This window comes from Rutilus rutilus, assembly GCF_951802725.1.
Source record: "Rutilus rutilus genome assembly, chromosome: 7".
Taxonomy (NCBI): Eukaryota; Metazoa; Chordata; class Actinopteri; order Cypriniformes; family Leuciscidae; genus Rutilus; species Rutilus rutilus.
Window position 1 is genome coordinate 34,046,538 of NC_140221.1, and position 27,536 is coordinate 34,074,073.

The window sequence follows — 27,536 nt, forward strand, 5'->3', positions numbered from 1 at the left end:
ACCCGCATGCTGGCCTTACCGCACAACTGAAGAGTCCGAGCACCGCTTCACTCACTTCTGGAATGGTTTTGCACAGTAGTCTCCCACTTTGACGAGACCAAACTTCACCACCGAGGATTTTGTTTTTTTACTCTGGTTTATGTTTGTTTCTTCATGACTGAAACGTTCGGGATCGAGTCGCCACCACTATGCGAGGTAGGAATACAACTGTTTGTGACAGCTCATTTGAATAATGAAGTATAAGGGTGTCTTTTTAGTCTCATCCCAGAGACCATATCCTTCCTGGTTCTGTCTGTTTCATAAAGTCATACTGAAGAAAAGTGATTCATATATGCGATATATGATACAGAACTCTGCCAGATTAATGTGCACATGAATAAAAAAATAAATTAAAAAAAACGTGTTTTTGGTCAACTGTATTTTATATTCAGGCGCTCGTAAGACATCCGAAGAGAAATGAACCGCACATCACTCCCAGTCTCGTGTTTATGGAGTGCACGCGACTTCCTCAGACAGTTCATCTGAGACAACTTCACTCCAACTTTCCTTAAGAGTGGAAATTTATTTATGAGCCTATAAAGACTTCGCACTGAAAATGTACAATTATGTTTTTTACTCTGATCCTTGGGCTTTGTGTTAAATGTATATGCATGTGAGAAATTGTTGCTTTTTTAGACTGTTGCAGGTTATCGCATTTGGGAAACAGTTGTATCAAAACTTATTCGCGGTATTTTTTGTAAGTGTTAAGGCAGACGGTCAGACCATCACTGTGTGGGTAAAGTGGAGTTAGTGTCGTGCGATCTACTGACCCATTTCCGTCAGTCAGGCGCCGCTGCGCGCTGAAAGCGTCGAAGTGCAGTAGCAATGTCCGCGCGAGCAGAGTTCACACACGCGTGGGGCAGCGCGCGCTTTGCCCATCCCACGCGCTCTTTTCGGACTTATTGCAGTTACACCTGAATGCATGAACGCAAAAGTGTTTATTGACCTTTTGTAAGGAAACCCGGCAGATAAGCATCAATAATAAAGTAGGCCTACAAAAATAACAGAAGAACGTGTCTTGTAAATTTTTATTCAAAGTCAGAACACTTCCATTATTTGTCGTAGTCTATTTTATGCTTTAAAGTGTTACCTATGCCCTGCCATTTGATATAATAGGCGTTTAAATTCCTATTTTAGATTATGGATGATATTTTGAAATAGATATAATCCTTTTCTAAACATTTAAAGATCTAGGCTATAGAATATTTACAGTTCGTAGCCAGGTCTTTAGCATTGAACTGATAAATATAGGCCTATTCAGATTATTTCAAAAAGAAATGCAGATGTTGAAATAGAAACCTAATTAAAATTTTGCTCATAGGCAACTGATTCAAATGCAGTTATTTGAATTGTAACCAATCTTCTGCTGTTATTTCGTTATTCGATTTTAGTTTCATAGTAAAATATAAAAACAAATACAGCACACAACGCACGCGCATGACATTAGCCTAAACGAATCAAGATATCCTGGATTCTTTCCAATAGGCCGCGTCTTCACTTACAAGTAGCTAAAATCTGTAGGCTACATTTTCAGGTTTTTTTTTTCTTTTCTTTTCTCACTTATTCGTTTCAAGGAGGAAAAATGTTTAGTGCGCGTGCCATGGGAAACACCAAAAACTCAGTTTTTTCCCCATCTCTGTGTCACAAGTTCACAACCTATACACGCCCCCAGAGCACCTCTCTGCCTCTCTCTTTCTGAGCCCCAGAGGACCGTGTCAGAAAGAGTCACATCAGTATCTGGGGCCTCTCACGGAGCCCGACTCTCCGACATTGACATCAGACATAGCGCGGGCTTCACGATTTTAAAATAACAATTAAACCACTTCGCTGTGAGGTAACCTTCTTACAAACGAAATCTACTTACAAACTTATAAAATGTCCAATTATTGGTTTGTTCCTAGCATGGGCAGTGTGTTCAGAAATACGAACCAGGTTTTAGACCAGATTACGCTCTACTTGTCTTTTCAATGTCAGTGTCAGGACGGAAATAATTGCTATTTGTTTTTAATTAGTGATGGGATTAATCAATTACAACTTTTTTTAAATTACCGTTTGTACTTCTGCCTTACATTTTGTGTGGCTCAATTGCCCGAAAGAGAAACATTTTAGTCGATATAATGAGAAAAATAAAACAGCGTAAATCTTTCACTGATTGTTGATATACAGGTAGTAAAAGTGACACATAGTTATTAATTATTTGTAGTTAATGGTGGGTGTTGATAACTGAATCCGTATGTTTGTTTATAATTAATGTATCTGTCTGTTGATTCCATCTTTGAGCTGATTATGGACGTGCACAACTTTAGGCAGCAAGCTTTTTCTTAAAGGGCCAGTTCATCAAAAAAAGAGTAAATTAAAAAATGTAAAAAAAAATATATAAAAAAATCATAATTTACTCACCTTCATGTTGTTCCAAACCTAAATAACTTTTTTTTTTTTTTGGTGCTACACAAAAGATATTATGAAAGTCTTAGTCACTATTCTTTTCTTTTCCTTTTTTTTTTTTTGCTTAATTTCTCCATACAATCAAAGTACTGGGGACTGAGACTGTAATTTTACCCAACTTGTCTTTTCATTGAATAAATAAAGTCATATGGTATATGCTATGATGGAATTTTCCTTTTTGGGTAAAAGTTTTAAGTGTTTGGGAACAGCTATGATTTCATTTATATTAAATGAATCTTAAAACATCTATTTTGTTTCATATTTACAGATTTTTGGTCAATATTAAATATTAATTGTACAAAAATAGTTTTTATAAGAGGTAGAAAATGATTAAGTACTAAAACTGTCTTTATGGTAACACATCATTAGTGCACTTGTTTGTTGTTTTTGTGTTTGAGGGTGTCATTTGTGTACACAGATGTGCCCTATTGGTCAAAACATTTATCAGTTTCCTTTATTGATCAGAGATGAACTTGCAGTGTCTTCCAATGCATATATCTGATAGACTGTGGTACCCAATCTAGTAACTCTAGATCTACATCCGCTCCAAACCTTGTCTTCTCCATTACAGTGTGCAGAGCTGCTTCAGGGCTGGTGTTAGTTTTCCCACAACTCTGTCACACGCAGATCACATTAAAACTGCGTTTGCACACACACACACACACACACACACACACACACACACACACACACATACACAGCACAAGAAGTTTTACTTTTTTGACCCGCGTTTTGGTCGGTTGTCTTTAAAGCACAGAAACATATCTGGCCTCTGTTTACTTCATATCTGACTGTGATTTTCACAAATGAAAATCATAGCTGCGTTGCCTTGTTGCTTTGTCCATGCTCATTTCAGTGCTTACGGCACCCCTGAAACTCTGAGCCACAGACACAAAGAGAGACAGTTACGCATGAACTGCTAATGCCAATAGCTTTTAGCATCACATTGGCTTCCAGAGTGAGAGGCCATCTCTCCATCGACCTGCTTGACGTTGCGTGGCTCAGCTTGCGAAAGAGTAGGATCAATATGCATGGCCCACTCAACCATAAGCTTTATTCCTACTATAAACTAACATAAATCGTGTGTATAGATATTATAGCTGTGTGAAGTGAAGGATCCAGTCGACATATCTTTTGTCCCATGAACGTACTGTATGTGTTTGTATATATATATATATATAGCTTACCAACGTGTTGTTTTTTTGTTCCTTTTAAATGTGTTTTTCATATTGCAGTTTGGAGGCAGATCAATAAGCACAGCACTGTTTGTTTGACTGACAACATACACATGACATTATTACAGACATGGATTACGCATTTCAAACTGTTCCAAATCTCTAACCAGGCAGTAGGCCAACATTATAAGTAAAACTACCAATAACCAGCTGTTACCGCTACATCCAATGTGTTCAGTGAAATTTAAAAATACAAATCAAATCTTAAAAATATATCTGACTGTGAAACTGCAAGAGAGGGTCTGTCTGATCTTTCAGTTTAAAGCCCAGGTTTATATAGGTACTAATATGATCTGGTCAATTGTTTATAGTAGCTGCTAGTCTTTGCTTGGTTGACTAATGGCTTGCTCTTACGTAACCTGAGAAAGATTACACAAAGAAAACCAAGATATGTAATCCCTAAAAGTGAGGCAGAAACAGAGTTGCACAGCCAGCACAAAACTAATCCATTCAGTGTTCTTTCTCATTTTTATCTGCGTTTACACTTTGAATAACAAAATTCTGGATGCAACGTAAATGTATTCTGCATACTGAGATCAGAGGTGAACTTTACTTTCTAGGTGACTACATAACACCAACCAGATAGCTTCTTGACATCTATTTCAAAGTGTGACCGTGTCGGCTTTTGTCCCCTGTAGTGTTTTTGTGGGCACATCTTGGTATCGACTAGAGTGTGTCATATGGCAGAGCCCTTGTTTGAGATTGTTGAGTTTGCATGAGAGAAGCTCTGAGAGAGACTCAATTGCAAGGCTAAACATGTCCGTTTAATGTTTTCAATTTGCCCTCCCTGCAGTACTTCTGCATGTTTTCTCTGCTTTGCTGCGTTTCGGTTTTATTAGTTCTCTTCGACTGGTCTCACCCTTCACTAGGTGTTCATTCATTCAGTAATGTGTGCTTTGGATAGTGACACCTGGGGCTTTTGATATGGTGCAGAAGGGGACCTGAGACCACTGGGACTGTTCCTCTACATAACAGTGATGTAGCATTCTGAGCTTACGATATTGGGGGGGTTCTGTAAGGTTTTTAAAATGGAGCTGGATTTATCCCAAAGTCAGTTCAGCGTGATATATATTGTCCAGAAAGCAACTTTCCGCTATAAGGCTTACTGTTCTACCTCTGGCACGGAGGAAGGAGAACATTTGTCTTTTGCTTTCGAAAGAATTAAAACACATAGTTATGTAACACAGAAATCGGATCTAGATTGAAGCTCTCTCTCTCTCTCTCTCCCTCCTAAAGTCTATAGGTTTGTGTGCCCAATGCTCACTTCTCACTTCCACTTGTTCACTTTCAGTTGCATCAGAAAATTAGTTTGCATAGACTTGTTTTGTCATAGACAGACATGTCCAAGGAGAGGTCTATAGAAAAGAGACCACTGCAAATGCTTATATCATTATAAATTATATTATCAGCATAATTTGTGTGACAATTTGAATTTCTAAGTATTTTTAATACTTGCTGCAGCACTCAATGCCAATTTTTTTTTAATTAACAACCTGTTAATGCAGAATCGTACATATTTCCTGCTCATTAAAAATAAAACATATTTCCATTTTTCATTTTCAGTGGGGTCTCTTTTAAACCTCCCTGTATATACATAGAAATCTCATTAGCTTAGATCCAATGTGATTATATCTGTTTTAAGAAGCCTGTAGGAAAATTACATTAGGAACGGCATTGAGTGTAAAGAGGAAACGTCGAACAAAAGGTGTGTAACAGAAGAACTGTTTGTGCGAGCTTTTGAAACAGAGGCCCTTAAAGAGATTTAGATGAAGAGCAAGAGTGATCTTAGAGAAAGCTTAAGACAGATAAGGATACTGAGATAGAGTGTTCAAGGGAGATGAACGAGACAGAGAGAAAGAGAGAGACTGCGCTCTCAGGTGAAGAGAGGCCCTTAGATTGTGATCAATTTGCTTCTTACAGAGAGGGGCTCCTGGGGCCACTTTGGGGAAGGACCTTGTTACATGGAATTAAATTGTGGCCTAAGGCAAGCTATTACCATCCCGTCCTGAGAGGGAAGCCGTAAAGAGGCATGCAGAACACACACACACACACTACGAGATACCAACATTTAGAGAACAGGCATTTTGATGATCATCAGGGCAATTCATAACTATAAATCTATATTTAGCTGCTGACAGCACCATCCTTTTCCATAGCATGTAATGTGTTACAAAAATGCCATAAACCAATAATGTACAGATATTTTAAAAAGGCACTAATCAGAGGCATGTCAGCTACGGGAGGCACTCAAGAATTACCAAGAGTTTTATCAAATATTAATATTCTAATTTGAGAGAGAATATTACTTTGCATTATTTTCTATTTTCAACACTGATCATATTAAAACATTTTTTGAATATAACACCTGTTACTTTAAAGAATGCCACATTGAGCTTTTTTTTCACAGTGTATTGTTTCTGATTCATTCAATTAAATAGCTCCTTATCTAAAGTCATCTCTTCTGCATTACAGTACATCCATATACTTCCTTTTACCAATCATGTAGGATTATGTAATTCTGAAGAGAGAGGACACTGTCCAAACACCCAGATATGACACGGCTATGCTACCCTTAGGCTGAGTGACTTACTAACCCACTTTAACAGTTTACACACAAACACAACCCATTGGGCCACGGTGACATACCTCACTCTTTTAAGCTTCTGCATATACTTAGCTTTCAACAAGAAACAACCTATAAATGGTTATCAAAAACATGTAATAAGATGTAAAAGCTCATTATGCCTACCTATTCAGGTTATTATAGTTGATTAAAAATGAAACTAAAACCATAAAAACATGGTAACACATTAACTGAAACAAAGTAAAATAAAATAAAAAACACTTGAAAACACTTATTCATTCCAGCTTTGCACACGCAGACAGACAGACAGACACACACACACACACACACACACACACACACAAAAGTGTCTAAAAGGAAAGTTCAAAGGTTGAAGCGGTTAATGAGTTTGTGTTGGTGGAGGCCGGGCAGGTCATAAAGGTCAGACTTTTGGAGCACCAGTCCTTTTGTGGCTAGTAAACGGTTACACTTCACATGATCAGAACTGACTTCCATGCAGTATCTTGATTCTGTTTCTTTTTTCTGAGTTCCAGCAATTCAGTTTTGTGAAATTTTCGGAGATAAAAGCTGTTCACACCAACAGCGATAAAATCACGGGTGGTCACAGAGTTAGACTATATACTATTAGACTGTTTGCTAGTACTATAGGTGTTCTTTCTTGACTGCTGTATCTCACTGTATTTGTATGTGCTTTTCACCTCTTAGGGAGACACAACAGGTGAATAGGGTAACAACAAAATAATATTGAAATATGAGATATTGCTATATGAAACTTTGCCAAGTTATTGCATCGCTATCATTTTTTGATAACAAATTGCCCCAAAACATGTTAATACAAAATATTAGACAAAGTATTTTAAAAAGCTGGGATTTTTATACACATATATATATAATATTGGAGAACCTGTGTGCAAAGTTGTTTAGTGGAAGCTGACATGTTTATGTACACATAAATTCAATTCAACTTTTTCAGCATTTTATTTCATAAATGTTTGTGTGAAAAAAAAGTATTGCGGTTGCCACAAAAATATTAAGCAGAATAACTATTTTTAACATTGATAAGAAGTCAGCCAAGTCAGCATATTAGAATCATATGTGATGCTGAATTTTAGAACTGTAATTGTATTTCACAGTTGTTTTTACTGTATTATTAATTAAATACAGTGAGCATAAGAGACTTCTTTCAGTAGAGTAGTTTTACTGGTATCTTAATACTTTATGTAACTAACTGCAATAATGAAATTCAGTATTGTAGCATACACTGACTGGTTAAACACGCAGAGTATGTAGTATATAGTTCTGTAGGTTCAGATATATGTTGTTTTATATGGTTCACATGTTGGATGCATGCCAGCGTGTCCCCTTCTGTAGCCTCACTGAGGCGGCCAATCACATCTCAGATCAAAGATGCCTGAGTCTGGCACAGCTGATGACAAGCCAATGGGGAAATGCCTGCAGCCTCATCAACAAATACTTATCAGAGAAATAATCCCAGCAAACTCTGTCACACACTGTGGCGGAGCAAGATGATTTGGGAATGTTGCACATACAGAGCACTTTGTGAAGATGCAAAGACAACCAATGTAGTGGGGTCACTATAATTTTTGTATAATTGAGATACTATTATAGTTTTTTATTAATATTTTGAATTTGTGTTTAATCTTAAAGGGATACTTCACCGATTAGCATTAAGCTTTGTATCAGTAGAAACCCAGAAGTATTTTCGAATGACCGTGCTTCCATCCCTCATGTCCCCCTGAGACGAGAGATTTCTGTATTGTGTCAGGAAAAAAACCCTCAGATGACGCAAAAATCATCATTTTGTGTCATCGGAGGCTTTTTTGGCCAGAGGCTAGAGACTACAGCCAGTAGTAGGAGCTAGTTCCGCATGTTTTCAACCCGCCCATAGGGGGGGTGGGATCTCACGATAAAACGGTGTCTTTTCAGTTTCGAGTCAACTAGTAGCCTATTTGTATCATTTCTTCCGATACTGCCCTCTGGAACTGGTAGACGTGGCTTGGGAGTGGCCTCGTAGGGCAGTGTAGCAAGTGCATTCTGGGAGTTGTTATCTTTCATCCACATGAGCCAAAAATACATTTTCTGGCTTTTCTCAGTCTAGAAGGCACCAACTTCTAAAATAATTTCACATTTCTACTACATAAATACACATTCATCTTTCCAGCAGTGAAATATCCCTTTAATATTAAAGTTTTTGTTATTTTGTAGTGTTTTGTCATTTTTAATTATGTTTAAATATGTAAATAAAGTTTTTATAAATTTTTATTTTAGGTTTAGTTATTTTAGTATATCAAGTTAAATGAAATGAGAAATGTTGCTTTGGCACATGGGCGTAGTTTGCAGGGGGGATGAGGTGATGTACCAATATATACCACGATTATGGAAATTATGGAATCAGATATATACATTGCCCATTCAGAGCTTTTATAAGAGTTAAGTTCCCGTCTGAGCTGAACAGACCAAGCACAATATGACTGAAGCCCAGTTTATTTACATGAGTGGTGCGTGAATCACTGTATCATGTGCGTACGTTCAACAGCGCGCTCCAAAAGTGTGATTAGATTTGTGCGAGCTTCTCCAATTTGAATTCTATTGAGAATTTACAACTTTAAAACACTGTGGAGAAAGTCAAACATAATCTGAAACAGCTACATAAACTAAAAAAACTGATGAAAAGAGGAGAAAACAATTTCAGTATAAGAAAATGTTAAGTATGGCACTTTGAAGTAGAAATTTATGTCAAACTGATACTGTTCCAAGTGCTTAATATAAAATACATTATATATCCTATGTAAACAAGTGTTCTAATTGTTTACGAGGCTATTGCCTTTTTGCAGTTATTTTATCAACCAACTTTGCATGTGTGGATGGTACCACAAAAGACCATTTTGCAAAAATAAATAAATAAATAAACAAACAAACAAATATCATGAGGGAGCATGCCCTGGGATCCTGCTAACACAGGTCTCTTCTACTTTTTTAATGGTTTTAGTTTCGGTTAACTATAATAATGAATGGGGGTACGGGTATTATTACCCAAAATGAAACCGTCTTTGTTTGACATAACATAAATGAAGGTGTCAGAGGGCCATCTGAAGCTAAGAGCTCAGTGATAAAGTTAGCCTGTGCTATCAAACAAAGATTTACACAGCAGACTAAAAAGATCTACAGTGCAAGCAGGTGGCACTGACGGCTTCACCAAAATGGCCTGAAATGTACAGCAAAATGTAACTTAATTAGTATATGTTAGCATATAGCCATATACATTAATTTGAATAAATGTCAACATGTAAAACAGATGTGCTGGGACTGGAAAAGTAGCAGAATAACAGGGCAGTTTGCTAATCAAGGAGATGCAGAGCAATTGCATTCTGATGGAATATTAAATAAATCCTGGGTTTCACAACAATGTACGCTAATTATTAGCTCATTTACATGATTTACAATTGCTAAGGACTTCATGTCAAGGATTATATCAATGAGCCACGAGACTGCCCGGAAGATTAGTTATGCTGTAGGGGTTTCATCCGGATGGATTGGGAAGTTTGGCTTGTTAGGCTGCATGTACAGAAGCTGATCTCTTGCAAACTTGAAGACTTTATAAGTGATATTTAAGTAATGATATTGCAGGAGGTCAGATACATATATCTGAATATTTTAAAGCACTGGGTGGAATATCTCTTCTATTTCCCTGTGGAATTGTCCTAATTATTTTCTTAGCAATACACAGTGGGATCAATGTTAGAATCAGAATGCTAATGTTGATGACAGTGAAAGCTGTTTAGTATCTAAGTGCCCAGGGCCTTCATCTCAGAGTCCTTCCCTGAAGGAAATGATGTAAAACATGGATGAACACCACATGCTGTCACAGGCTGCCCCTCTGCAACCACTTCCCCCTAGGCCTCTGTCAATCTGGACAATGTGCCACCTAATGGTGACAAGCTGCCGTTACAGCTACCCTCTCACCCCAGCTCACCCCTAAACCTTCAAAAACACATGCACATTTGTCTGCGATGGACAATCTCAGGCATTCTGAGTATGACTGCGTCCTCTAATATTTGTCTGTATTAAAGAGACGTGGATTGTTGACATGCTCACAAGTGTGAGAGCTGAAGATAATCTCCCACCTACACAATGTATTAGTATCACTGTTTAGCATATCCCAAAAAGGCTTTGGAATATCATTGGGCCAGATGCCAAATGACAAAACAACATCTTATCATATGCATACAGGCAAGATTTACAACAAAGACTTCAAATGGCCTTCCATCTGTAGGCTAAAATTAAAAGACGGTGAGATTATCAGCATATTCACCTGAAGGAATGCTGCAAACAAGGTTTGCGGATACCATTTGAGGCAACTGATAAATAAGATCATCATCTCATCAAACTAATACACAAAAACAGTATAACACGCACAGGCAGAAATCAGAAGGAAGCTGTTGGTATACAATACTGTTAAGTTACATCTCTATCACTTTATCATTTTCAAGACGCAGCACAAGTGATGGTATTATCATTTAAATTATGAATTACAAAATGATTGCATTGTTGGCAGTCTTGGTACACATCTGTCACCCAGACAGCTGGTATCGACAGCAAATATTTATCAGTGTTCTCCAGCGTGTACGGGTGTGCATGCGTGATGATAAATTAAGTTGCAGGGGTACTCATATCCACTTTAATGAAGCTAATTAAAGAACTATTTAGAGAGAGAGGGAACTACTCTTGGGACAGAAAAGAGCTTCATATCATTAGGAATCAATTATACAACCCACGTGTGTGTGTGTGCGTGTGCGTGTGCGTGTGTGCGTCTTGTTTAATGCTTATGATGCCACACACATTATGTGTGTGTCTTTTTTCACTCACACACAAATTAAAGAAATAGTTCGCTTAAAATTACTAAAATACCCTACTGTTGTTACAAACCTATATGACTTACTTGCTTCTGTTAAACATATCCAGTAAAAAAGTAAATATTAAAGAATATCTTGGCCACTCTTCTCCATATACACTCTTAAAAATAAAGGTTCCAAAAGGTTTTTTGGGGGGGAGGGGGGGAGGGGGAGGGGGGAGGGGGTTGCAGTGATGCCATTAAAAGAACCATTTGTGGTTGTCAAAAGAACCTTTCCGTTCTTATTGTGAGGAACATTTTAAATGAATGGAAAGGTTCCATGGATATTAAAGGTTCTGTAACACTTTAGTTTAAGTGTTCTCCCTATTACTAGTTGCTTATTAGCATGCATATTACTAGGATATTGCCTGTTTATTAGTACTTATTAAGCAGCTTTATTCTGCATGACCATATTCTACATCCCTTAATGCCTACAACTACCTTACTAACTATTAATAAGCAGTAGGGGGATATTGAGGCAAAAGTCATAGTTGATAGGTATTAGTGAGAAATTAATTATAATTTAAAGTGTGACCAAAGGTTCTTTATGGAACCATCAATGCCAATAAATAACCTTTTTTAAGAGTGCAATGAGTGAATAAGTTTGTTAAGCTCCACAATGGCAAAAAAAAACCCACCAACATATCATAAAAGTTCTTTAAATGATTTATATATTACATTTCATGCCATTTCAAGCCAAAAGGATTATAAGAACAGGAGACTGAATAAAGACTAATTTCGCTTTAACTTCACACAATCGTTATTGGATGGCTTTGAAAGACTTAGAATATAGCAAAAAAAAATTATGTTACAGCCCCACTGTCTATATTTGCTTTCATATATATGAGGGTGAGTAAACAATGACAGAACATTCATTTTTTAGATGTACAGTATATAGTAACATTACTGATGCAATATACACACAAAACATTTTCTCTTTATGAATCTTTTAGTTCCCACTCTGTAACTTGAGTGTGCTAAGCTGCTGTCGCTGACTGTGAGACTAGCATGTGTGCGGTATTCGGCAGCTCCTGTCTGTCCTCGGCTAAGCCTGCAGGGCTGAGCTCCTCTTAACCATGGAATCGCCAGCGCTGCACTCCCTCTCTTACGTAACCCTCTGATAGCCCTAACCCTTATGCGTAACCGCGGACAGGTGCAAGGAGCCTAGCAGCCTACAAGAACAACCACAAGCTTAGTTTTTCTTTTTCTTTCAATAATAGCGTCGCTTATGAATATATAACGTGTGTACACTAATTCTGATTCCTTGGTTCAGCACTGATGTATTTTGACAGATGCAAAATGCACGCATCTTGATGTAGTTAAATAGAAAACGAATGTGCAAATCTGTAATGGTTTTAGCAACACTAAGATGTTAACATTTAAAGAGGTAGTTAAATCCTGCGCTAACATCCCTCTAGGTTTTTCTATTTACATATTTCATCTCGTCCTTTTAGGTTTTTAATCCTTTAAGGAAGTCAAATCTGTATAGGTACCACAATGACAAATGTGCAGCATTGCTGTATTGGTAGGGATGGCGATGACATCATGTCCTGTTGGAATGTCATGGTGGTGTGGATGATTGCTCTGACAGGCAGACTATACAGGCCTCCTACCCATAAACCCAGGGAGGCTGTGGTCGTCCTGGCAACAGTGACACAGACACGGACGTCTCCTTATTTCATATGACAGGTCTACACACACGGGCCCTGTGGCCATTCTCACACAAACAGACTCATCCAATATATTCATTCAGACCAAAACACTGTCATATGCAACACACAAAACGTTCAAACACACATTAACTGAATATTTCTCAACTTTCATCTGTAAATCATTCGTTTAGCTAGCATGTAGATCTACATTTTTACTTGATAATAGTAACTAAACTAACAGAACATCAACACGCGCAGCATGGCATATTTTATCGGTGGTCAATACTGCCATGGCCTAGCGATCCAGTGGCCTGCTTTTAACGGGCTATAAATAACTTGATGTCTGTCGTGTGCAGTTTAAAGTTAAACGAGTATTTTTATAACACCGTTTTGTGTCTGATTGCGTTCAAGTGTCTGTGCTTGTTTGACCCAGTTTGGCTCTGGCACTGGTCAAAGTGGGTCATGAGAGGAACCGGTCCAGTGTTCTGAGTCTGGGGCCAATCACACAGAACTCACAGTCCTCGTTACCACACACAAAGCCTGAAGATTTAAGTACCAGGGCATAAAACATCATGCTGTATTGCAATGACCTTAAAAGCAAGGACAGGGTGTGCTACTTTTTCTTTTTGAAAAACTATTTCCACATGTTTTAATGTGAACCGCAGTCCCTGCAGATGATAGTATTAGCGCCTCAAGATGAAATGCAGTGATAACAGAGTAAATGATCTATCTGAAGAGCCCTTAAAGTGTACATAACTCATTCTGTAATGGAGTCAAATTAAAACACTCAGGAGCATTCATAAGTTACTATTAAGCAGAATTGTTTCGGTTTTGATGCAAAGCAGGTCTAGATCTATCTATCTATCGGTGAGTAAAAATAGTAAAAGGTAATAAAACAATTTGCCAAAAAAAGGCTTTATTTGAATATTTTTTTACCTTAGGTCTTTGGCTGCATAATTAATCAAAAATTAAATGTTTGATAAAAATAGCTTACTTTTGTAATATTACTATTGTACTGTAAAATAAAAAAATAAAAATCTTAGATATAAATATAAAAATTAAAGATTAGATGTTTAATATAAAGGACATTAATCAATTTGCCCCCCAAAAAAAGACATTAAAATGTATAAAAAAAATTCAATTTGTTTTAATAATTTGAATCCATCAGCATTAACCTATCCCAGTAGAACACTGAAATGTTCCTCCAAGTATTTTTTTCCTTGTAAAAAATCTAGCTAAAAATCTGCTTCAATTTTCATACAGAGGGGTAAACTCAAGGTGACATTGCCATGGAAACGACCTTGTGTGTGCTTCCTGTAGCTGAGGGTCATTGGGGGCAAACACCCACCCCCATAACCACCAAACCCACAGACACTATGGCTTAAAACTAGTGGGCTTGACTGAGACAGGAAGAGCTACTACAGTCCAGACTAGTTAACGTGTATGTGTGTGTTAATCCCATTACATTGTTCACAGTGTGTATGTACCTTTACAGCAAACATAAACTTTTCGTATATTAAATCAATTTTGCACAAAAGTACATATTCAGTCATGAAACGTGTATATTATTCACAGTATGAATACAAGATACAAACTGGCCAACATGCAATACATAGACTAGTCAGTCTCTCTGAGTTATATTCTCACAGTCAGATTAGCAGCGCACACACACACACATAACTAGATATGCACTCACACTTCCAAACCTCTTAGCTTCATACTGCAGTCTCAAGTCAGGTGTGTGTTTCCATCAACAGTGCTTCTGTCTAACAATGAAGACAGATGTTGTAGGTAAGACAACATTTCAGGTTTAAAAAGATCTTAGTTTGTTTTGCAGTTTAATTCGTTCACTTCACGTTTAAGCAAGTACAGTAACATTTAATTGAGCACTTCTATCTAAAGCAACTTGCTACTCTTAATAATTCGATTTTGGCAGGTAACAAAAATAGTCTTTGTGTTTTGTGTATTTAGTAACTTTTTGATTTCCAAAAACAATATCTTATTTTTTCATTTTGTTTTATGTATTGTCTTATTCTTTAATTCAGTTTCCTGTAAACTGTGATGCAGAGACGGAACTAATCAACTCGCAAGTGAGGAAGACATGTAATAATTTTGATCTAGAATCATAGTCAGATGCATCTTTTCTATGCTGAACTGATTTAATCTAAAGCAAAAATGTATGTAAACTAATACTGCAGTTAAATCTCAGCTCAAACTACTTATTATCGACATTATTAGTATTGTGATAATTTTTGGTGAGCTATATTAATGCACGCAGTGATGGATCTGGCATGGAACTCGCATTGTAGAGGTCTCTGCTTCTAAACCATATCAGAATTTCATCTGAGACTGCTGTTGCAATGTATGTGTTTCATTTAGCTAGATGCTTATACTAATTGGGAGTTCATAAAGGGGAAAAATATATATAGATATGTGTGTATATATATATATAAATGCAAATGTATGAGAATAAAGTGACCTATAAGAGTGGAAGAGAAATATAACATTTGTTCTTTTTGTAAATTTTCATTATAGGCAGATGTGAATTTGCTTTTGAGTGCAAGAAAGATTAATTGAGAATTGTTGCATCAGATAAGCCAGTTGAGAGCAGGGGAACAAGCATGTGTAGAAATAATTTAGGATTAGATTGGGTGGCTAATCTCTTTATTGTGAATGTGCCGTCTCAGCAGGGAGATGGGTTTCTCTCTGTGTTCCTCTCCCTTGCTCTTTCTCTCTCTTAAAGGTTTTCTGTCTCCTTTTATCTTTTATTTTACATTTCCTAGTCACACGTGCAAGCGATGGAAAGGTTGGAGCTGAGCCTCACGGCCATGTATTTGTGTTTGTTTCCTCATTAAACAACTTGCCATGTTCTGATTATGTAATTCAGTGTGTACTGTAGCCTTTTCCTTGTACATGTGCAAGGTGTTTCATAAAGGCAATCTTTCAAACACTGTGCTTAAAATGGATAATAGAAGAAGAGGTGACAAAAGCACAACTGAGAATCCATTCTGGTTAACTGGTGAACCTGAGAGAATACTAGACTTTGAATGGCCTCTCATGTTTTTCTTTCTGTCTTTCAAGAACCGCAGATTACAAAATGTCAAAGTGTCTTGACAAAAATGTAAAAGGCACATCCCTGTCCACTTTAAAAGTGATCACTCTTAGAATGATGGTGGTCAAGAGAGGAGCCCTGATGTACAGTCTTTATCACGGGAACAAAGGCATATAGTTATGTAACTGCATTTTTTTTGTTCATTTTTGTCTGTTCTTTAGCCCAAATTGAAGTCATACCATGCAAAATCTGTGGAGACAAGTCATCAGGCATCCACTATGGAGTCATCACATGTGAAGGATGTAAGGTCAGTGAAAGATATGCCTTTTCTTCTGTACATATGTTAGTCATCCTTTTGATTCAGCCATCCATGGATTTTTCCAAATGGTCCTACACTGCAAACATATACATTAATCAGTCAATAAGTCAGTTCAGTGTTAAATTGATTCAATTCAGTTCAGTATCAGTGTCGATGTTGCAAATCATAAATAAAAAGAATATACATTTGCAGTGTAATCATTTCTGCCACTCTTTTTGTTTTAGACAGTGTAGATATGATTTTTCTGCATGTAACGTATCTAAATCTACTGTTGTTGTTGTGTAGGGTTTCTTTAGGCGCAGTCAACAGAACAACGCCTCCTACTCCTGTCCCCGTCAGCGCAACTGCCTAATTGACCGAACAAACCGCAACCGCTGCCAGCACTGTCGGCTCCAAAAGTGCCTGGCTTTGGGCATGTCCCGGGATGGTGAGAGATTTCACATCAGGGTTCCTACACATTTTCCATTTCAAAATTCCATACTTTTCCAGACTCTAATTTTCCAAACCTCTCTTTTTCAGACCATATTTAACATAAATGATTCATACAGCATCATTTTCTGCATTATATTTGGTATAGTACAGTTATCTGTTTATTTTTTTCATTTGTTTTCTCAAAGGGATAACATGCACTTGATAACTGCGATAACATCAGAATAAACCTAAAACGCTTTATAACCTGCATATATTCACCTCTGACACATTGGTTTGATACCAATGAGAGCCGTAGTTCACTGACAAGCTGAGCCATATCGCATTAATTATCGCAGGCGATACGTCCGTGATAATTAATGCGATATGGCTCAGCTTGTCAGTGAACTACTGCTCTGTGTAGTAAATGCCGCTCCATCTGAAAGCAGGTGATGGCGATTTACTACTAATCAAGGAACCGGCTTTACTGACGAGATGCGCATAACAATGTCATGCGATATATCGCCCAGCCCTATTTTCCATACTCTGCTTTTCCATACTTCTCCATCCTGGAAATTCCATACTTTTCCAAACTGCATCGGAATCTTGTAACATTAAAAACAAAACAAAAAAAACATACTAATAATCTGCTTGTCGACAAGCTGGATTGATCTTATTGATAGCTTTAAAACCTGCACTAATCTAATTAGTTTTCTTTCGCCTTCCCCCATCAGCTGTTAAGTTTGGCCGCATGTCCAAGAAACAGAGAGACTCCTTGTACGCAGAGGTTCAAAAACACCAGCAGAGGCTGCAGGAGCAGCGGCAGCAGCAGACGGGCGAAGCGGAGGCCCTTGCTCGTGTTTACTCCTCCAGTCTCACCAACGGCCTCAGCACCCTCAACCATGAAATTGGAGGGACATACGCCAATGGTCACATTATAGACATGCCCAAGGGTCAGACGAACGGCGCTCCTGGAGGTTACTATGGCATGGACTCCACACAGGCCAGCCCGGATCAGTCTGGACTGGACATGACTGGAATGAAGCAGATCAAGCAGGAACCCATTTATGATCTCACCCCTGTTCCCAACCTTTTCACCTACGGCTCCTATCAAGATAGCCAGCTAGCACCTGGAGTGTCTATGGGGGAATTAGGTACGACTAATAGTAAAGCCAGTTGGAAATTTGGCCCTCAGAGTTGCATGGTTCATGGATGTATGACAATTTCTAGCAAACACATTTACCTTGGTTGCATGAAATCGTGATCTAATATTTGATTTTCCTTACATTGCACTGTATTTAAAACTCAACTGCAGTCATTCCCATCTGCTTTTCTCTTTACCAGACCGAATTGCACAGAACATCATAAAGTCCCACCTGGAGACGTGTCAGTACACAGCGGAAGAGCTTCAGCAGCTAGCCTGGCAGACGCACTCCTATGAAGAGGTCAAGATGTACCAAAGCAAGGTGCGAGGTCACTCTCTCAATGAGCAAATACCTCAGTTTACATACTAAATACTTCCGCTGTCCCCATATCCCCCTCACGACGCCTAGTTCTCAGTCGTACATTCATTTACATGCTTTTACACCTGGTGCAGACTCTCTCATCTCTCACCCTTTCAGTCCTCTTTGCTCGTACTTCGTTCCCTCTTCATAGTCAGATTGCACGCTTGAGATCAGAGTTCATTAGAGTATCTCAGCCCCCTAGAGCTGATCCTATCCAGCTTTCGCACTGATATGGAGAAAAAGAGAAAGCAAGAGAGCTAACGGATTTAGCTAACGAACACTCAAAGCACAATAGGGGAGGGTGCCAGACGCACTACAAGCCCTCTTCATTTCCCTGTGTCAAATGGATTATGGGTAATTACCGAGAAGCCCTTTGAAATAGTGCCTATGAAGATTCGCTATACAGGGAGAGAATTGCAGAGCTCACAAAAGCAATTTGCTGATATCACATTTTCAGTATTCTGTGTGCTCTGTAAGGATGTTTCATAAATGGGAAACTACAGATTCTGCCTTTTTTGTTGTGATTTTTCATGATGAGCACTGAAAATTTCAATCATTACTTTTTAAAACTAAATTAAAGAGTAAAAGTGTACTCTACTTGTTTAATTTAGCTTTTATAAAGAAGAGTGCAGAAAATTCTATATTAATTTTTTTTTCACTTCATCAATCGGAAGAGTGGAGAAAAGACTGCAGAAAAATCTGCTTTGCCATCACGGGAATAAATTACATTTGAAGTATATTAAAATAAAAAAGAGATGTTTTAAATTGCAATAATATTTCAAAATATTACTGTTTTCACTGTATTTTTGATCAAATAAAAGCAGCCTTGGTGAGCATAAGAGTCTACTTTAAAATTAGCAATTACTGCAATTATTAACAGAGAAAAAAAGTTTCCCAGAAGCATGTAATAATTTCTCCTGAACAAAACAGATGACAAGCTTACCTATGAGGCCTATGTGTGTGTGTTTCAGACACGGGACGTGTTGTGGCAGCAGTGTGCTATGCAGATAACTCACGCCATTCAGTATGTGGTCGAGTTTGCTAAGCGCATCACTGGCTTCATGGAGCTTTGCCAGAACGACCAGATATTGCTGCTGAAATCAGGTAAAGAACAGACCATGATATATACTCTATTACATATTGATTAAGACTGTAGTACTGTAAATACAAATTGGCCTGCTTAACACTTTTCTCTCAAACTCAGGTTGTCTGGAGGTAGTGCTGGTCAGAATGTGCCGGGCATTCAACCCTCTCAACAACATGGTTCTGTTTGAGGGGAAATATGGAGGCATGCAGATATTTAAAGCTCTAGGTACAACTATTTCCCATGCTCAATCATTTACGGCATTACAAAATATAAACGCTATAAATATAGTTTAACATCATGTCAATAAAAACTGCAAAGTGATAATTTAAGCATGGATTCTGACATGCTTACCTCCTGCAGGTTGTGACGACCTGGTCAGTGCGGTGTTTGACTTTGCCAAGAGTTTGTGTTCACTGCAGTTAACGGAAGAGGAGATCGCCCTTTTTTCTGCTGCGGTGCTCATTTCTACAGGTCAGACCTGACTACAAAACTGAAAAGTATCTTAGTTGGAACATAAAGATGTGTTCATTGAGTATTAATGTGGTCAAATCAACATTCAGTACTTACCCTAACCCTGACCTACATATCATAGCACACACACCAGCAGATATTTATATATAATTATCTTGCGTTTCTAGACCGGCCTTGGTTAATGGAGCCCAGGAAAGTGCAGAAGCTACAAGAGAAAATCTACTTTGCCCTGCAGCACATCATGCAAAAGAACCATCTGGACGAGGACGCCCTGGCCAAGGTAGGACATCTCAAGTGACCATGACACAGTTCAGACAGGAATTGATCACGACTTAAATAGATGCAGTTTTATCATGTTCAGGCATGTGACCCTTATTCCACTGTACCCGTCTTTGTTTTCGCAGCTGATTAGCCGGATCCCTACGCTGTCGGCTCTGTGCACTCTCCACACGGAGGAGCTTCAGGCCTTCCAGCAGCTCCACCCAGAGACCGTTAACATGCTCTTTCCTCCTCTCTACAAGGAGCTCTTCAATCCTGACGCCGCTGGCGTCATGCCCAAATGACCGGACACGTTTACCCACACACTTCTACGTCTTTCATTTAACAATCGACAGGCTGTCCCTCCCTGGAAGGTGTTGCAGAAGATGAACACCGTGTCGCAGCATCCGCAGATTTTGGAGCCACAACAACAACAACAACAACAAACTCTAGGAATGTTCTGCACTTCAAAAATACAACTCAATTTCACCGGTACAGTCATAAGAATGTATATATGCGGCAGCAGCAAAAGGCGCCTTCAGTTTGACAAGAAATGTACAGACTTTAGGACAATTTAAGCTGTCTTTAAATTGGGTAAGTTAATTTGTTTAATTTGATTTCTCTCTTTTTTATATAAAATATTGTTATATTGAAATGAGACGGTGGGGAGTGCATTCAAAAATGATAATGTAGTCATTTCTTTAGTACAAAGCGGTATTCCAGTATTAAATTTTGTTCTGTTAATATTTTAGTCATAATTTAAAAACAACGGTGGCCTGAAAGGCCCATACCTTGTCAATGTAATTTTTCGTATTTGTTTTGTAGTTTTACCTGTACATAATATGTGAAATTGAAACTGGTATAAGGTTAACGGGGGACTAACTTTGTTTGGTCACGTTTAAAAGCCTTGTCTGGGCTATGTAGATATGTATAAACAGCACCACATTAATCCTACCACTAAGGATTTTTGAAGTGGAAAAATAATTGATAATGATTATTTTCCATACGAAAATATAGAGATATATATTTTACAAAAATTGTATGGCCGACTACCATCTTGTCAGTCATAGCTGCAATAACAGTTTCTGTAACTGCTGAAAAACAATCCAGTCAAATGTGACATTATGGGAAGCCCTCAGAACTACTTCGATTCTATAATCCCGTTTGCTTTTAATGCCTCAAAATGCTGTTCTTACTGCCAAAAATAAAACAGCACTAGTGTATGTGAAGCTGCAGCCCTCTGTCTGTGAAGGCATAAATAGCTAGTACAAAATAAGCTCTATCATTTACTGCCACTGATATGAAGCGTACTGAACTTTTTTTCTGCTGCCTTTATAGTAGATTCTCTGATTTGAGCAATAATTTCTAATCTGTGTCATTAAGTGCCCAGGTCAGACTGGGTCTGTGGTATTCTTAACCATATGCTAATTGTAAAGTACTCATCCTTATTTTGAACATCAATTTATTTACATATTCATTAGATAAAATATTTTCTGTGTTTGGCAATACTTAATTTAAGGTGAATATCTGAAGACATCTAAACATTATTTAAAAAAATTCAAAGATAACAGTCATGGGATTTAAGCAATCATTTGGAGCATTGTCCAATTCAAAGACATTCTTTCAGGAATTCCATTGGAATTTTTAATCATAATTTGGAACTAATCCTATTTTATCATAATCAAATTCAAAATTTTTATGTTTTATTTATTTATGTATTTATTTTTGGGGGAGAAAATTGCTTAATTGTGAATAAAAAAGGAATATAATTCGGATTAGGTGATTGTCTAGGAATTTAACGGGTTAAGAATCCATTTTAGGAAAGCAGATTTAAATATGACAGCATTAACAGTCATTCTTAAGCACAGAGATGTTTCAATACACTGAGCATCCTTAAACTGCTGTAATCCACTGTTAAAATACTTTGTAAAAGCTTAAAGCAAGTGGTAATAATGACAATCATCTTTGAGTACTCATATTGCAGTATAGAACCACGAAAGCAGCTACTGTAGGAAGATTGGTAGTTCAATTGGAGGAATTCTGAAAGGGCAATTTGGGTTTGGACCCTTTTGGTCCAAACATAAATCTCATACAGTACCATCTCTTACCACCAGGTGGAGATACTAAGAGCGCTTTTCCCCTTCTCTTGGCATGTACAGGATGTAAAGCCATATGTCAGTTTCTAAAGGAAAAAAAACATAAATACACAATCTAGGACATTCGGTTACACCGATCAGTGAATTTTTTGTACATCTTGATGCATTAATATTGTGAAATGCACTTGAAAGCACTTAACTACTGTATGAAGGATTAATAACTACAGATACATGGTATTAAAAACATGCACAAATGTTGTCTGCTGAGAAGCAATCATACTACCTGTTCAAGTCCTCTTACTGAACCAAACGCTCTCAGCCCAACTTCAAGGGAATGTTTCCAATTCCTTCATTGTTAGTGTCCTGTTCAAGACAATCATTTCTGGGTGCATTTTTTCTTGGCACCCATCTCAGGGACTTCTCTTTTAATGTTTTCAATAGAAAGAGAGTACTATTTTAAAAGAAATATGGACATTTTTAGGGAATTAAATACAATCACAGCGGTTTCTTCACATACAAAACCTACCCAGACAAGGCTTTGGTGTGTGTGTGTGTGTGTAAAGCGTGTACCCATCGTTGAGGGGTGAAACAGGCTCGATTGCCACACTGCATCGCTTGTTGCACGTCCCAGCAAACAGCTCTCTCTCTGTAAATATCAATGTGCAGCAGTGTACCAGCAATGGTGCCAGTCCTGAGCTCCAAATTAAAATGTAATGTAATTATTAAGCATCTCCTGAAATTAAATGGATTTTATGTAAGTTAGATTATTTATACAGAGCATGAATAAGCTGCTCTCTATCTATTTCTATGCTCATTACAGAAAATGGATTCAGTCAGAAATCATTTCAAACATATGATGAAGGCTTTTTGTATTAGACTGTGAAATGAGGGCGAGAGGAATTTGTATCTATATGAGGTTTGACACTGTTAGGTACTGTAGCAATAACTGGAAGCATTTACTACAGTCATCTTTGCATTCTAAGATTATTTTTATTTTATTATAATTATATTGTTAGCCTATTGTTGTTCAGTTATTCTTGCATGCTGGTTCATAATAATGAAACCTTTGGGCTTTTGTGTTTTCTTATGTGTTGCTGAAAGGGGGTGGGGAACGAGGGTCGGGGTGGGGGCGTTGGTTTTACGGGCTCGTTTTTATTCTGAATGTTTCTGGGTTGATGTTGACTGAAAACACCACACCCTCTTAATTCTGTTCGCACACACACTGACATAAGCACAAAGTATTTCTTATTGTGTAGGAGTAAATAATATAAGGGCACTAAAGTTCAAAACATACACTACGCAAGTATGTGAACGCAGACGCAAGCTCTACTTGACCGCATGGGGCGTTATGGCGCGAATTAGCGAAAATATATTCTATTGCGGTCTGTTCTCTCTTTTAGGTCAATTACTGTCGTGGCTGAGCTACAGTTAGTTAAAGTATGTTTGTTTGTGGCAACTGAACTTACCTGAATGTAACTTAATCTCCCCCTTGAGACTTGTTACAGCCGCCAGATCAATGTAAAAGCTGTCAGTGCGTTGACCAAGCACAGCACTCGCGTCTGCGCATGCGTACATTAAATGTTTTGGTTCTTTAAAGTTTGCTGAAGACTAATTCCGTATGAATATATCAGCTAAGCATAAACTAGTCCTACACTTAACATGAAGGAAATAGCAGATGCCTGTGTGTTTTTGAGTCAAAAACTCACGTGCGGCCACAGATGTCTACTGAAGTTCTTATGCATACTACACATTTCTATTTTGTTTTCTTTTTATTTTCTTTCATTCTTTTTTTCTTTTAATTTTTAATTTTTTTAATTCATGAATCAGAATGTCTCCCTGGATGAAAACTAAACTAAACAAACAACAAACAAAGGTAGCATCTGTTACCAAAACCCTTAAGACTGTACTTAGTGTGCAAAATCTTTTTATGTACTAAATATGTAAACGAAACATTTTTGTTTTCAAGTGCCATAGCTAGTGTGAAGTGAAGCTGAATGGCATACGGGGTAGATGCTTTACTGTACAAGTTGTTTACTTGAGAAGCAATCAAAAAGTGGAATTCAGATGCAAGTGTGAATATTCAGACAACCAACTGTTTGTTGTTCATGGAGAACGGGCTCTGATTGACAGAACTTTAGCACATGTCCACAATACAAGTAAAGCACATGTAGCATGGGAGGGTGGGGGTTCTGTTAACTTGCCAACGGTGTGAGTGTGTGCATATGTGTGTATGTATAAATGTGAGTTGGATTGTAAAACATTATGTAAGTTAAGGGTGAATAGCACTTTGTGTGAGTGAATGAATATGTCTGAATGAATATGAGTTGGGTGGGGTGGGGTGGGGGGTGAGCTTGAGGTGCAAGCATTGTGGAATGGACATGCAAAAGTGCTGATTAATCAAGACCTTAAAGTGTCTCCTCCATGTTGTATATACTAAGCGAAGGACTTAAGTGATTTTTGTTAAATTCTATATTTTATGGCTTTTGTAGACATTTCTTTGTGGGATAAAAAAAAATAAAGAAAATTTTATGGATGCAATCTTGTCTTCATTTCTTGTGTTCCAGTAAAATTATCGAAACATCCTTAAAATAATATACATTTATTTTAGAAACAAAAGTGTGTAAGATAAAAAATAAACTTTCAAAAATAAATAAATAAAATGTATTTTCAGAGAACAAGTCTTGTTACTTTGTGCAGTTATCGTATGGAATAAATTGACAATAACTTTTGCCAGTGGGCTAAGAAAAATAAACTTTAAGATACATGATCTTATTATCTTGCAATAAATAAATAAATATATCTTGTTTTCAGTATAAATACTGAATTATATTTTGCACTCATGGACAGGCCTAGTTCTAGGAGTGCGTGGTTGGTTAACTTGATTCCTAGGTTTTTGATTGAATTCACAAGCAATCAAATTTTTCAATACATAATAAAATTGTATAAGATTTGAATAAAATGCATTAAAAATATTTGTATTACTTTCTCTAATGTCTCTTGAGCAAGAAAAATAAACTACATCATTGCACCAAAGTCAGTGGTAACATTAAATATATGTACTGTAGAGGTCATAAGTTTACCCTTGCATGATCAACATTAAAAGAGGGATCATAAAAAATTGCATTTTGTTTTTATTTAGTACTGCTGTTTTAAATTGTAAGGCTGGAAAAAAACTGGAAGAGAGGGCAACTCTCTGAGAGAACAAAGGAAATTAACATTTGAACTCACTCTTGTGCACTATCTTGTGCAAGTCTCACCTCAGAATCATCCTAATCTACATTTCTTTCCCTCTTCCCCCATCCCTTCTCCCTCATGCTGAGATCACCAAAATTCACCCAAGAATCTATATGGTTTAATGTGAATAATTATCATACAGTATTACACGTTTGGTATCATTTGAAATGTCTCAGTGCGACTGGTACAAAGGTCTCATTCCCAAAGAAGTAAACCAAAAGGTAATAAGGTATTTAAGAGTTTAGAGATAACTTGCACACAAAGGAGGATGGGTCTTCCAGGCAAATGGCCTCCTGCTCTCAAAAGGTGTAAACTCAATGCAAATTCCCATTGTTAGCAAATGTTTCCACGTAAATCAACCTCTGCCCCCAGTAAGTCTGGGACGGTGATTCATGTAAATTCCCAATGTGAACGCATGTTTACATTTGAAAAGAGGTTTCTGCCTTGGTCTGTCTATATAAAGAAATGCAACAAGAGGCTCGAGGCGATTCTGTAACTCAGATCAGCCCATAATGTTGACGGACCTCAAGGACTTTTCTAAATGTCGGGTTTAGCCTACATCTTTTACTCTTTATCACTGAGCATATTGATGTTATTGTATTGATTATCTTTGAACTGATTATGAAATTGGCATGATACATTTACCTGACATAATAAATTGTAAACATTTGATTTTATTCTAACTGACTGTGACATTATTTTCAGTAAGAGTTAAAAAGAATAGTCAAACATTTGCTCACATTTAATGATGTACCGATATCATTAAAACCTTTTCATTTATGGAGTCAGATGAAATAACGAGAAAATACATATGAGAAAATGTATTTAATTTAATCAAATAACTTTGCCAAGAGGAAAGAGAGTAACGCGCAAAAACCTTCACCCGCTGAACGGATGCCTCCATTGGGCCGATTTGAGTCAGGCTTTCAAAATCATGTTATTTCACATAACAGATGTTTAAATAGACTACAAGACCAAATGAATAACCGAATTTACACAAAAGCCCCAGTTCTTTAAAAAAAAAAGTACATATGCTTGACTCTTAATATTGTGTCATCACCTGGATGATCAGAAGCTTCTCAAGCAAGTTCCTTGGATCTCAATATCATACAGTCACTGTTGGAAAGAGTTAGTGAAGGATTTTTCTGAAGAACAGTGGACTGTTTAGCTGCTCAGGACAAACAAGGGACTCAATCATATAATAATACTATTATTTTGTCTTGTGGACGTTATGTTATGTAAAAAAAAAAAGAAGAAGCTTAGCTTATTCAGGGCAGTACTACATAAAAAACAGTATGCAACTTATGATACCTCTTATTTTTTTAAATGAACATTTTGCAGATTCTGCAAGGTGTATGCAAACTTGTGACCTCAACTATTCAGAAAGGCTGTTTGAAAACAACTACTGTAAGAGTGCAATAATATTTTAGAGCGCAGCAAAGCTGAGAAAAAATATTCCATGTTTCAGTAGAATAAATATTAAATTTTTAAAGGTTTTATTTTATTTATTTGCATGATATCCTGGAAATAACTATTTTAAAATTCCTTGGAAATAGGTTTTCCATGAACATCATCGTATCAATGGTTGGAGCGCCTTGACTAGACTAAAAGCAAATGTGAGAGAGCTGTCATTTGCTCATTGTGATTGTGTTGTTGCATATTGTATTTATATTTTATTTCTCTTTAAACTAGGGCTGTCAAATGATTAATCGCGATTAATCGCATCCAAAATAAAAGTTTGTGTTTACATAATATATGTGTGTACGGTGTATAATTATTTTCTATATATAAATACACACACATGCATATATATATTTAAGAAAAATGTGTTATTTATATATAAAATATTTATATATAATATAAATTATATATAATATAAATATATATATACACAGTATATACATGCAAATATTTCTTAAATATATACATGCATGTGTGTGTATTTATATATAGAAAATAATTATACACCGTACACACACATATATTATGTAAACACAAACTTTTATTTTGGGTGCGATTAATCGCGATTAATCGTTTGACAGCCCTACTTTAAACATAAAAAACATATTTAAAACAGTGTTTAAAACATTAATATAGGTATTGACATGAACTAATAATAAAAAAGGAGAAATGGAAAAATGTCAGATCAGATCTTTGACATGACGTCCCTTATCAACTTTTGCACCTGTTACTGATTATCATAAACTAGCATCAGCCAAAAACAACATAAACAAAAATG

General features: G+C 37.0%; 1 protein-coding gene across 2 annotated transcripts; it reads left to right on the forward strand.

The window, feature by feature from the left end:
* Positions 1 to 24,590, forward strand: rorb (RAR-related orphan receptor B). 2 transcript variants are annotated; one of them, XM_084414766.1, is made up of 10 exons: positions 1 to 195; positions 16,141 to 16,226; positions 16,524 to 16,665; positions 17,381 to 17,800; positions 17,991 to 18,112; positions 19,123 to 19,255; positions 19,356 to 19,463; positions 19,599 to 19,709; positions 19,877 to 19,989; positions 20,114 to 24,590. In XM_084414766.1, the coding sequence occupies exons 1-10, from the start codon at positions 189 to 191 to the stop codon at positions 20,270 to 20,272; spliced, it is 1,401 nt and encodes a 466-aa protein (XP_084270892.1). In that variant the 5' UTR covers positions 1 to 188; the 3' UTR covers positions 20,273 to 24,590. The 2 variants fall into 2 exon arrangements, with proteins under 2 accessions (XP_084270892.1, XP_084270891.1); XM_084414765.1 differs by lacking the exon at positions 1 to 195 and adding an exon at positions 14,482 to 14,658.
* The last annotated feature ends 2,946 nt before the right edge of the window (positions 24,591 to 27,536 follow it).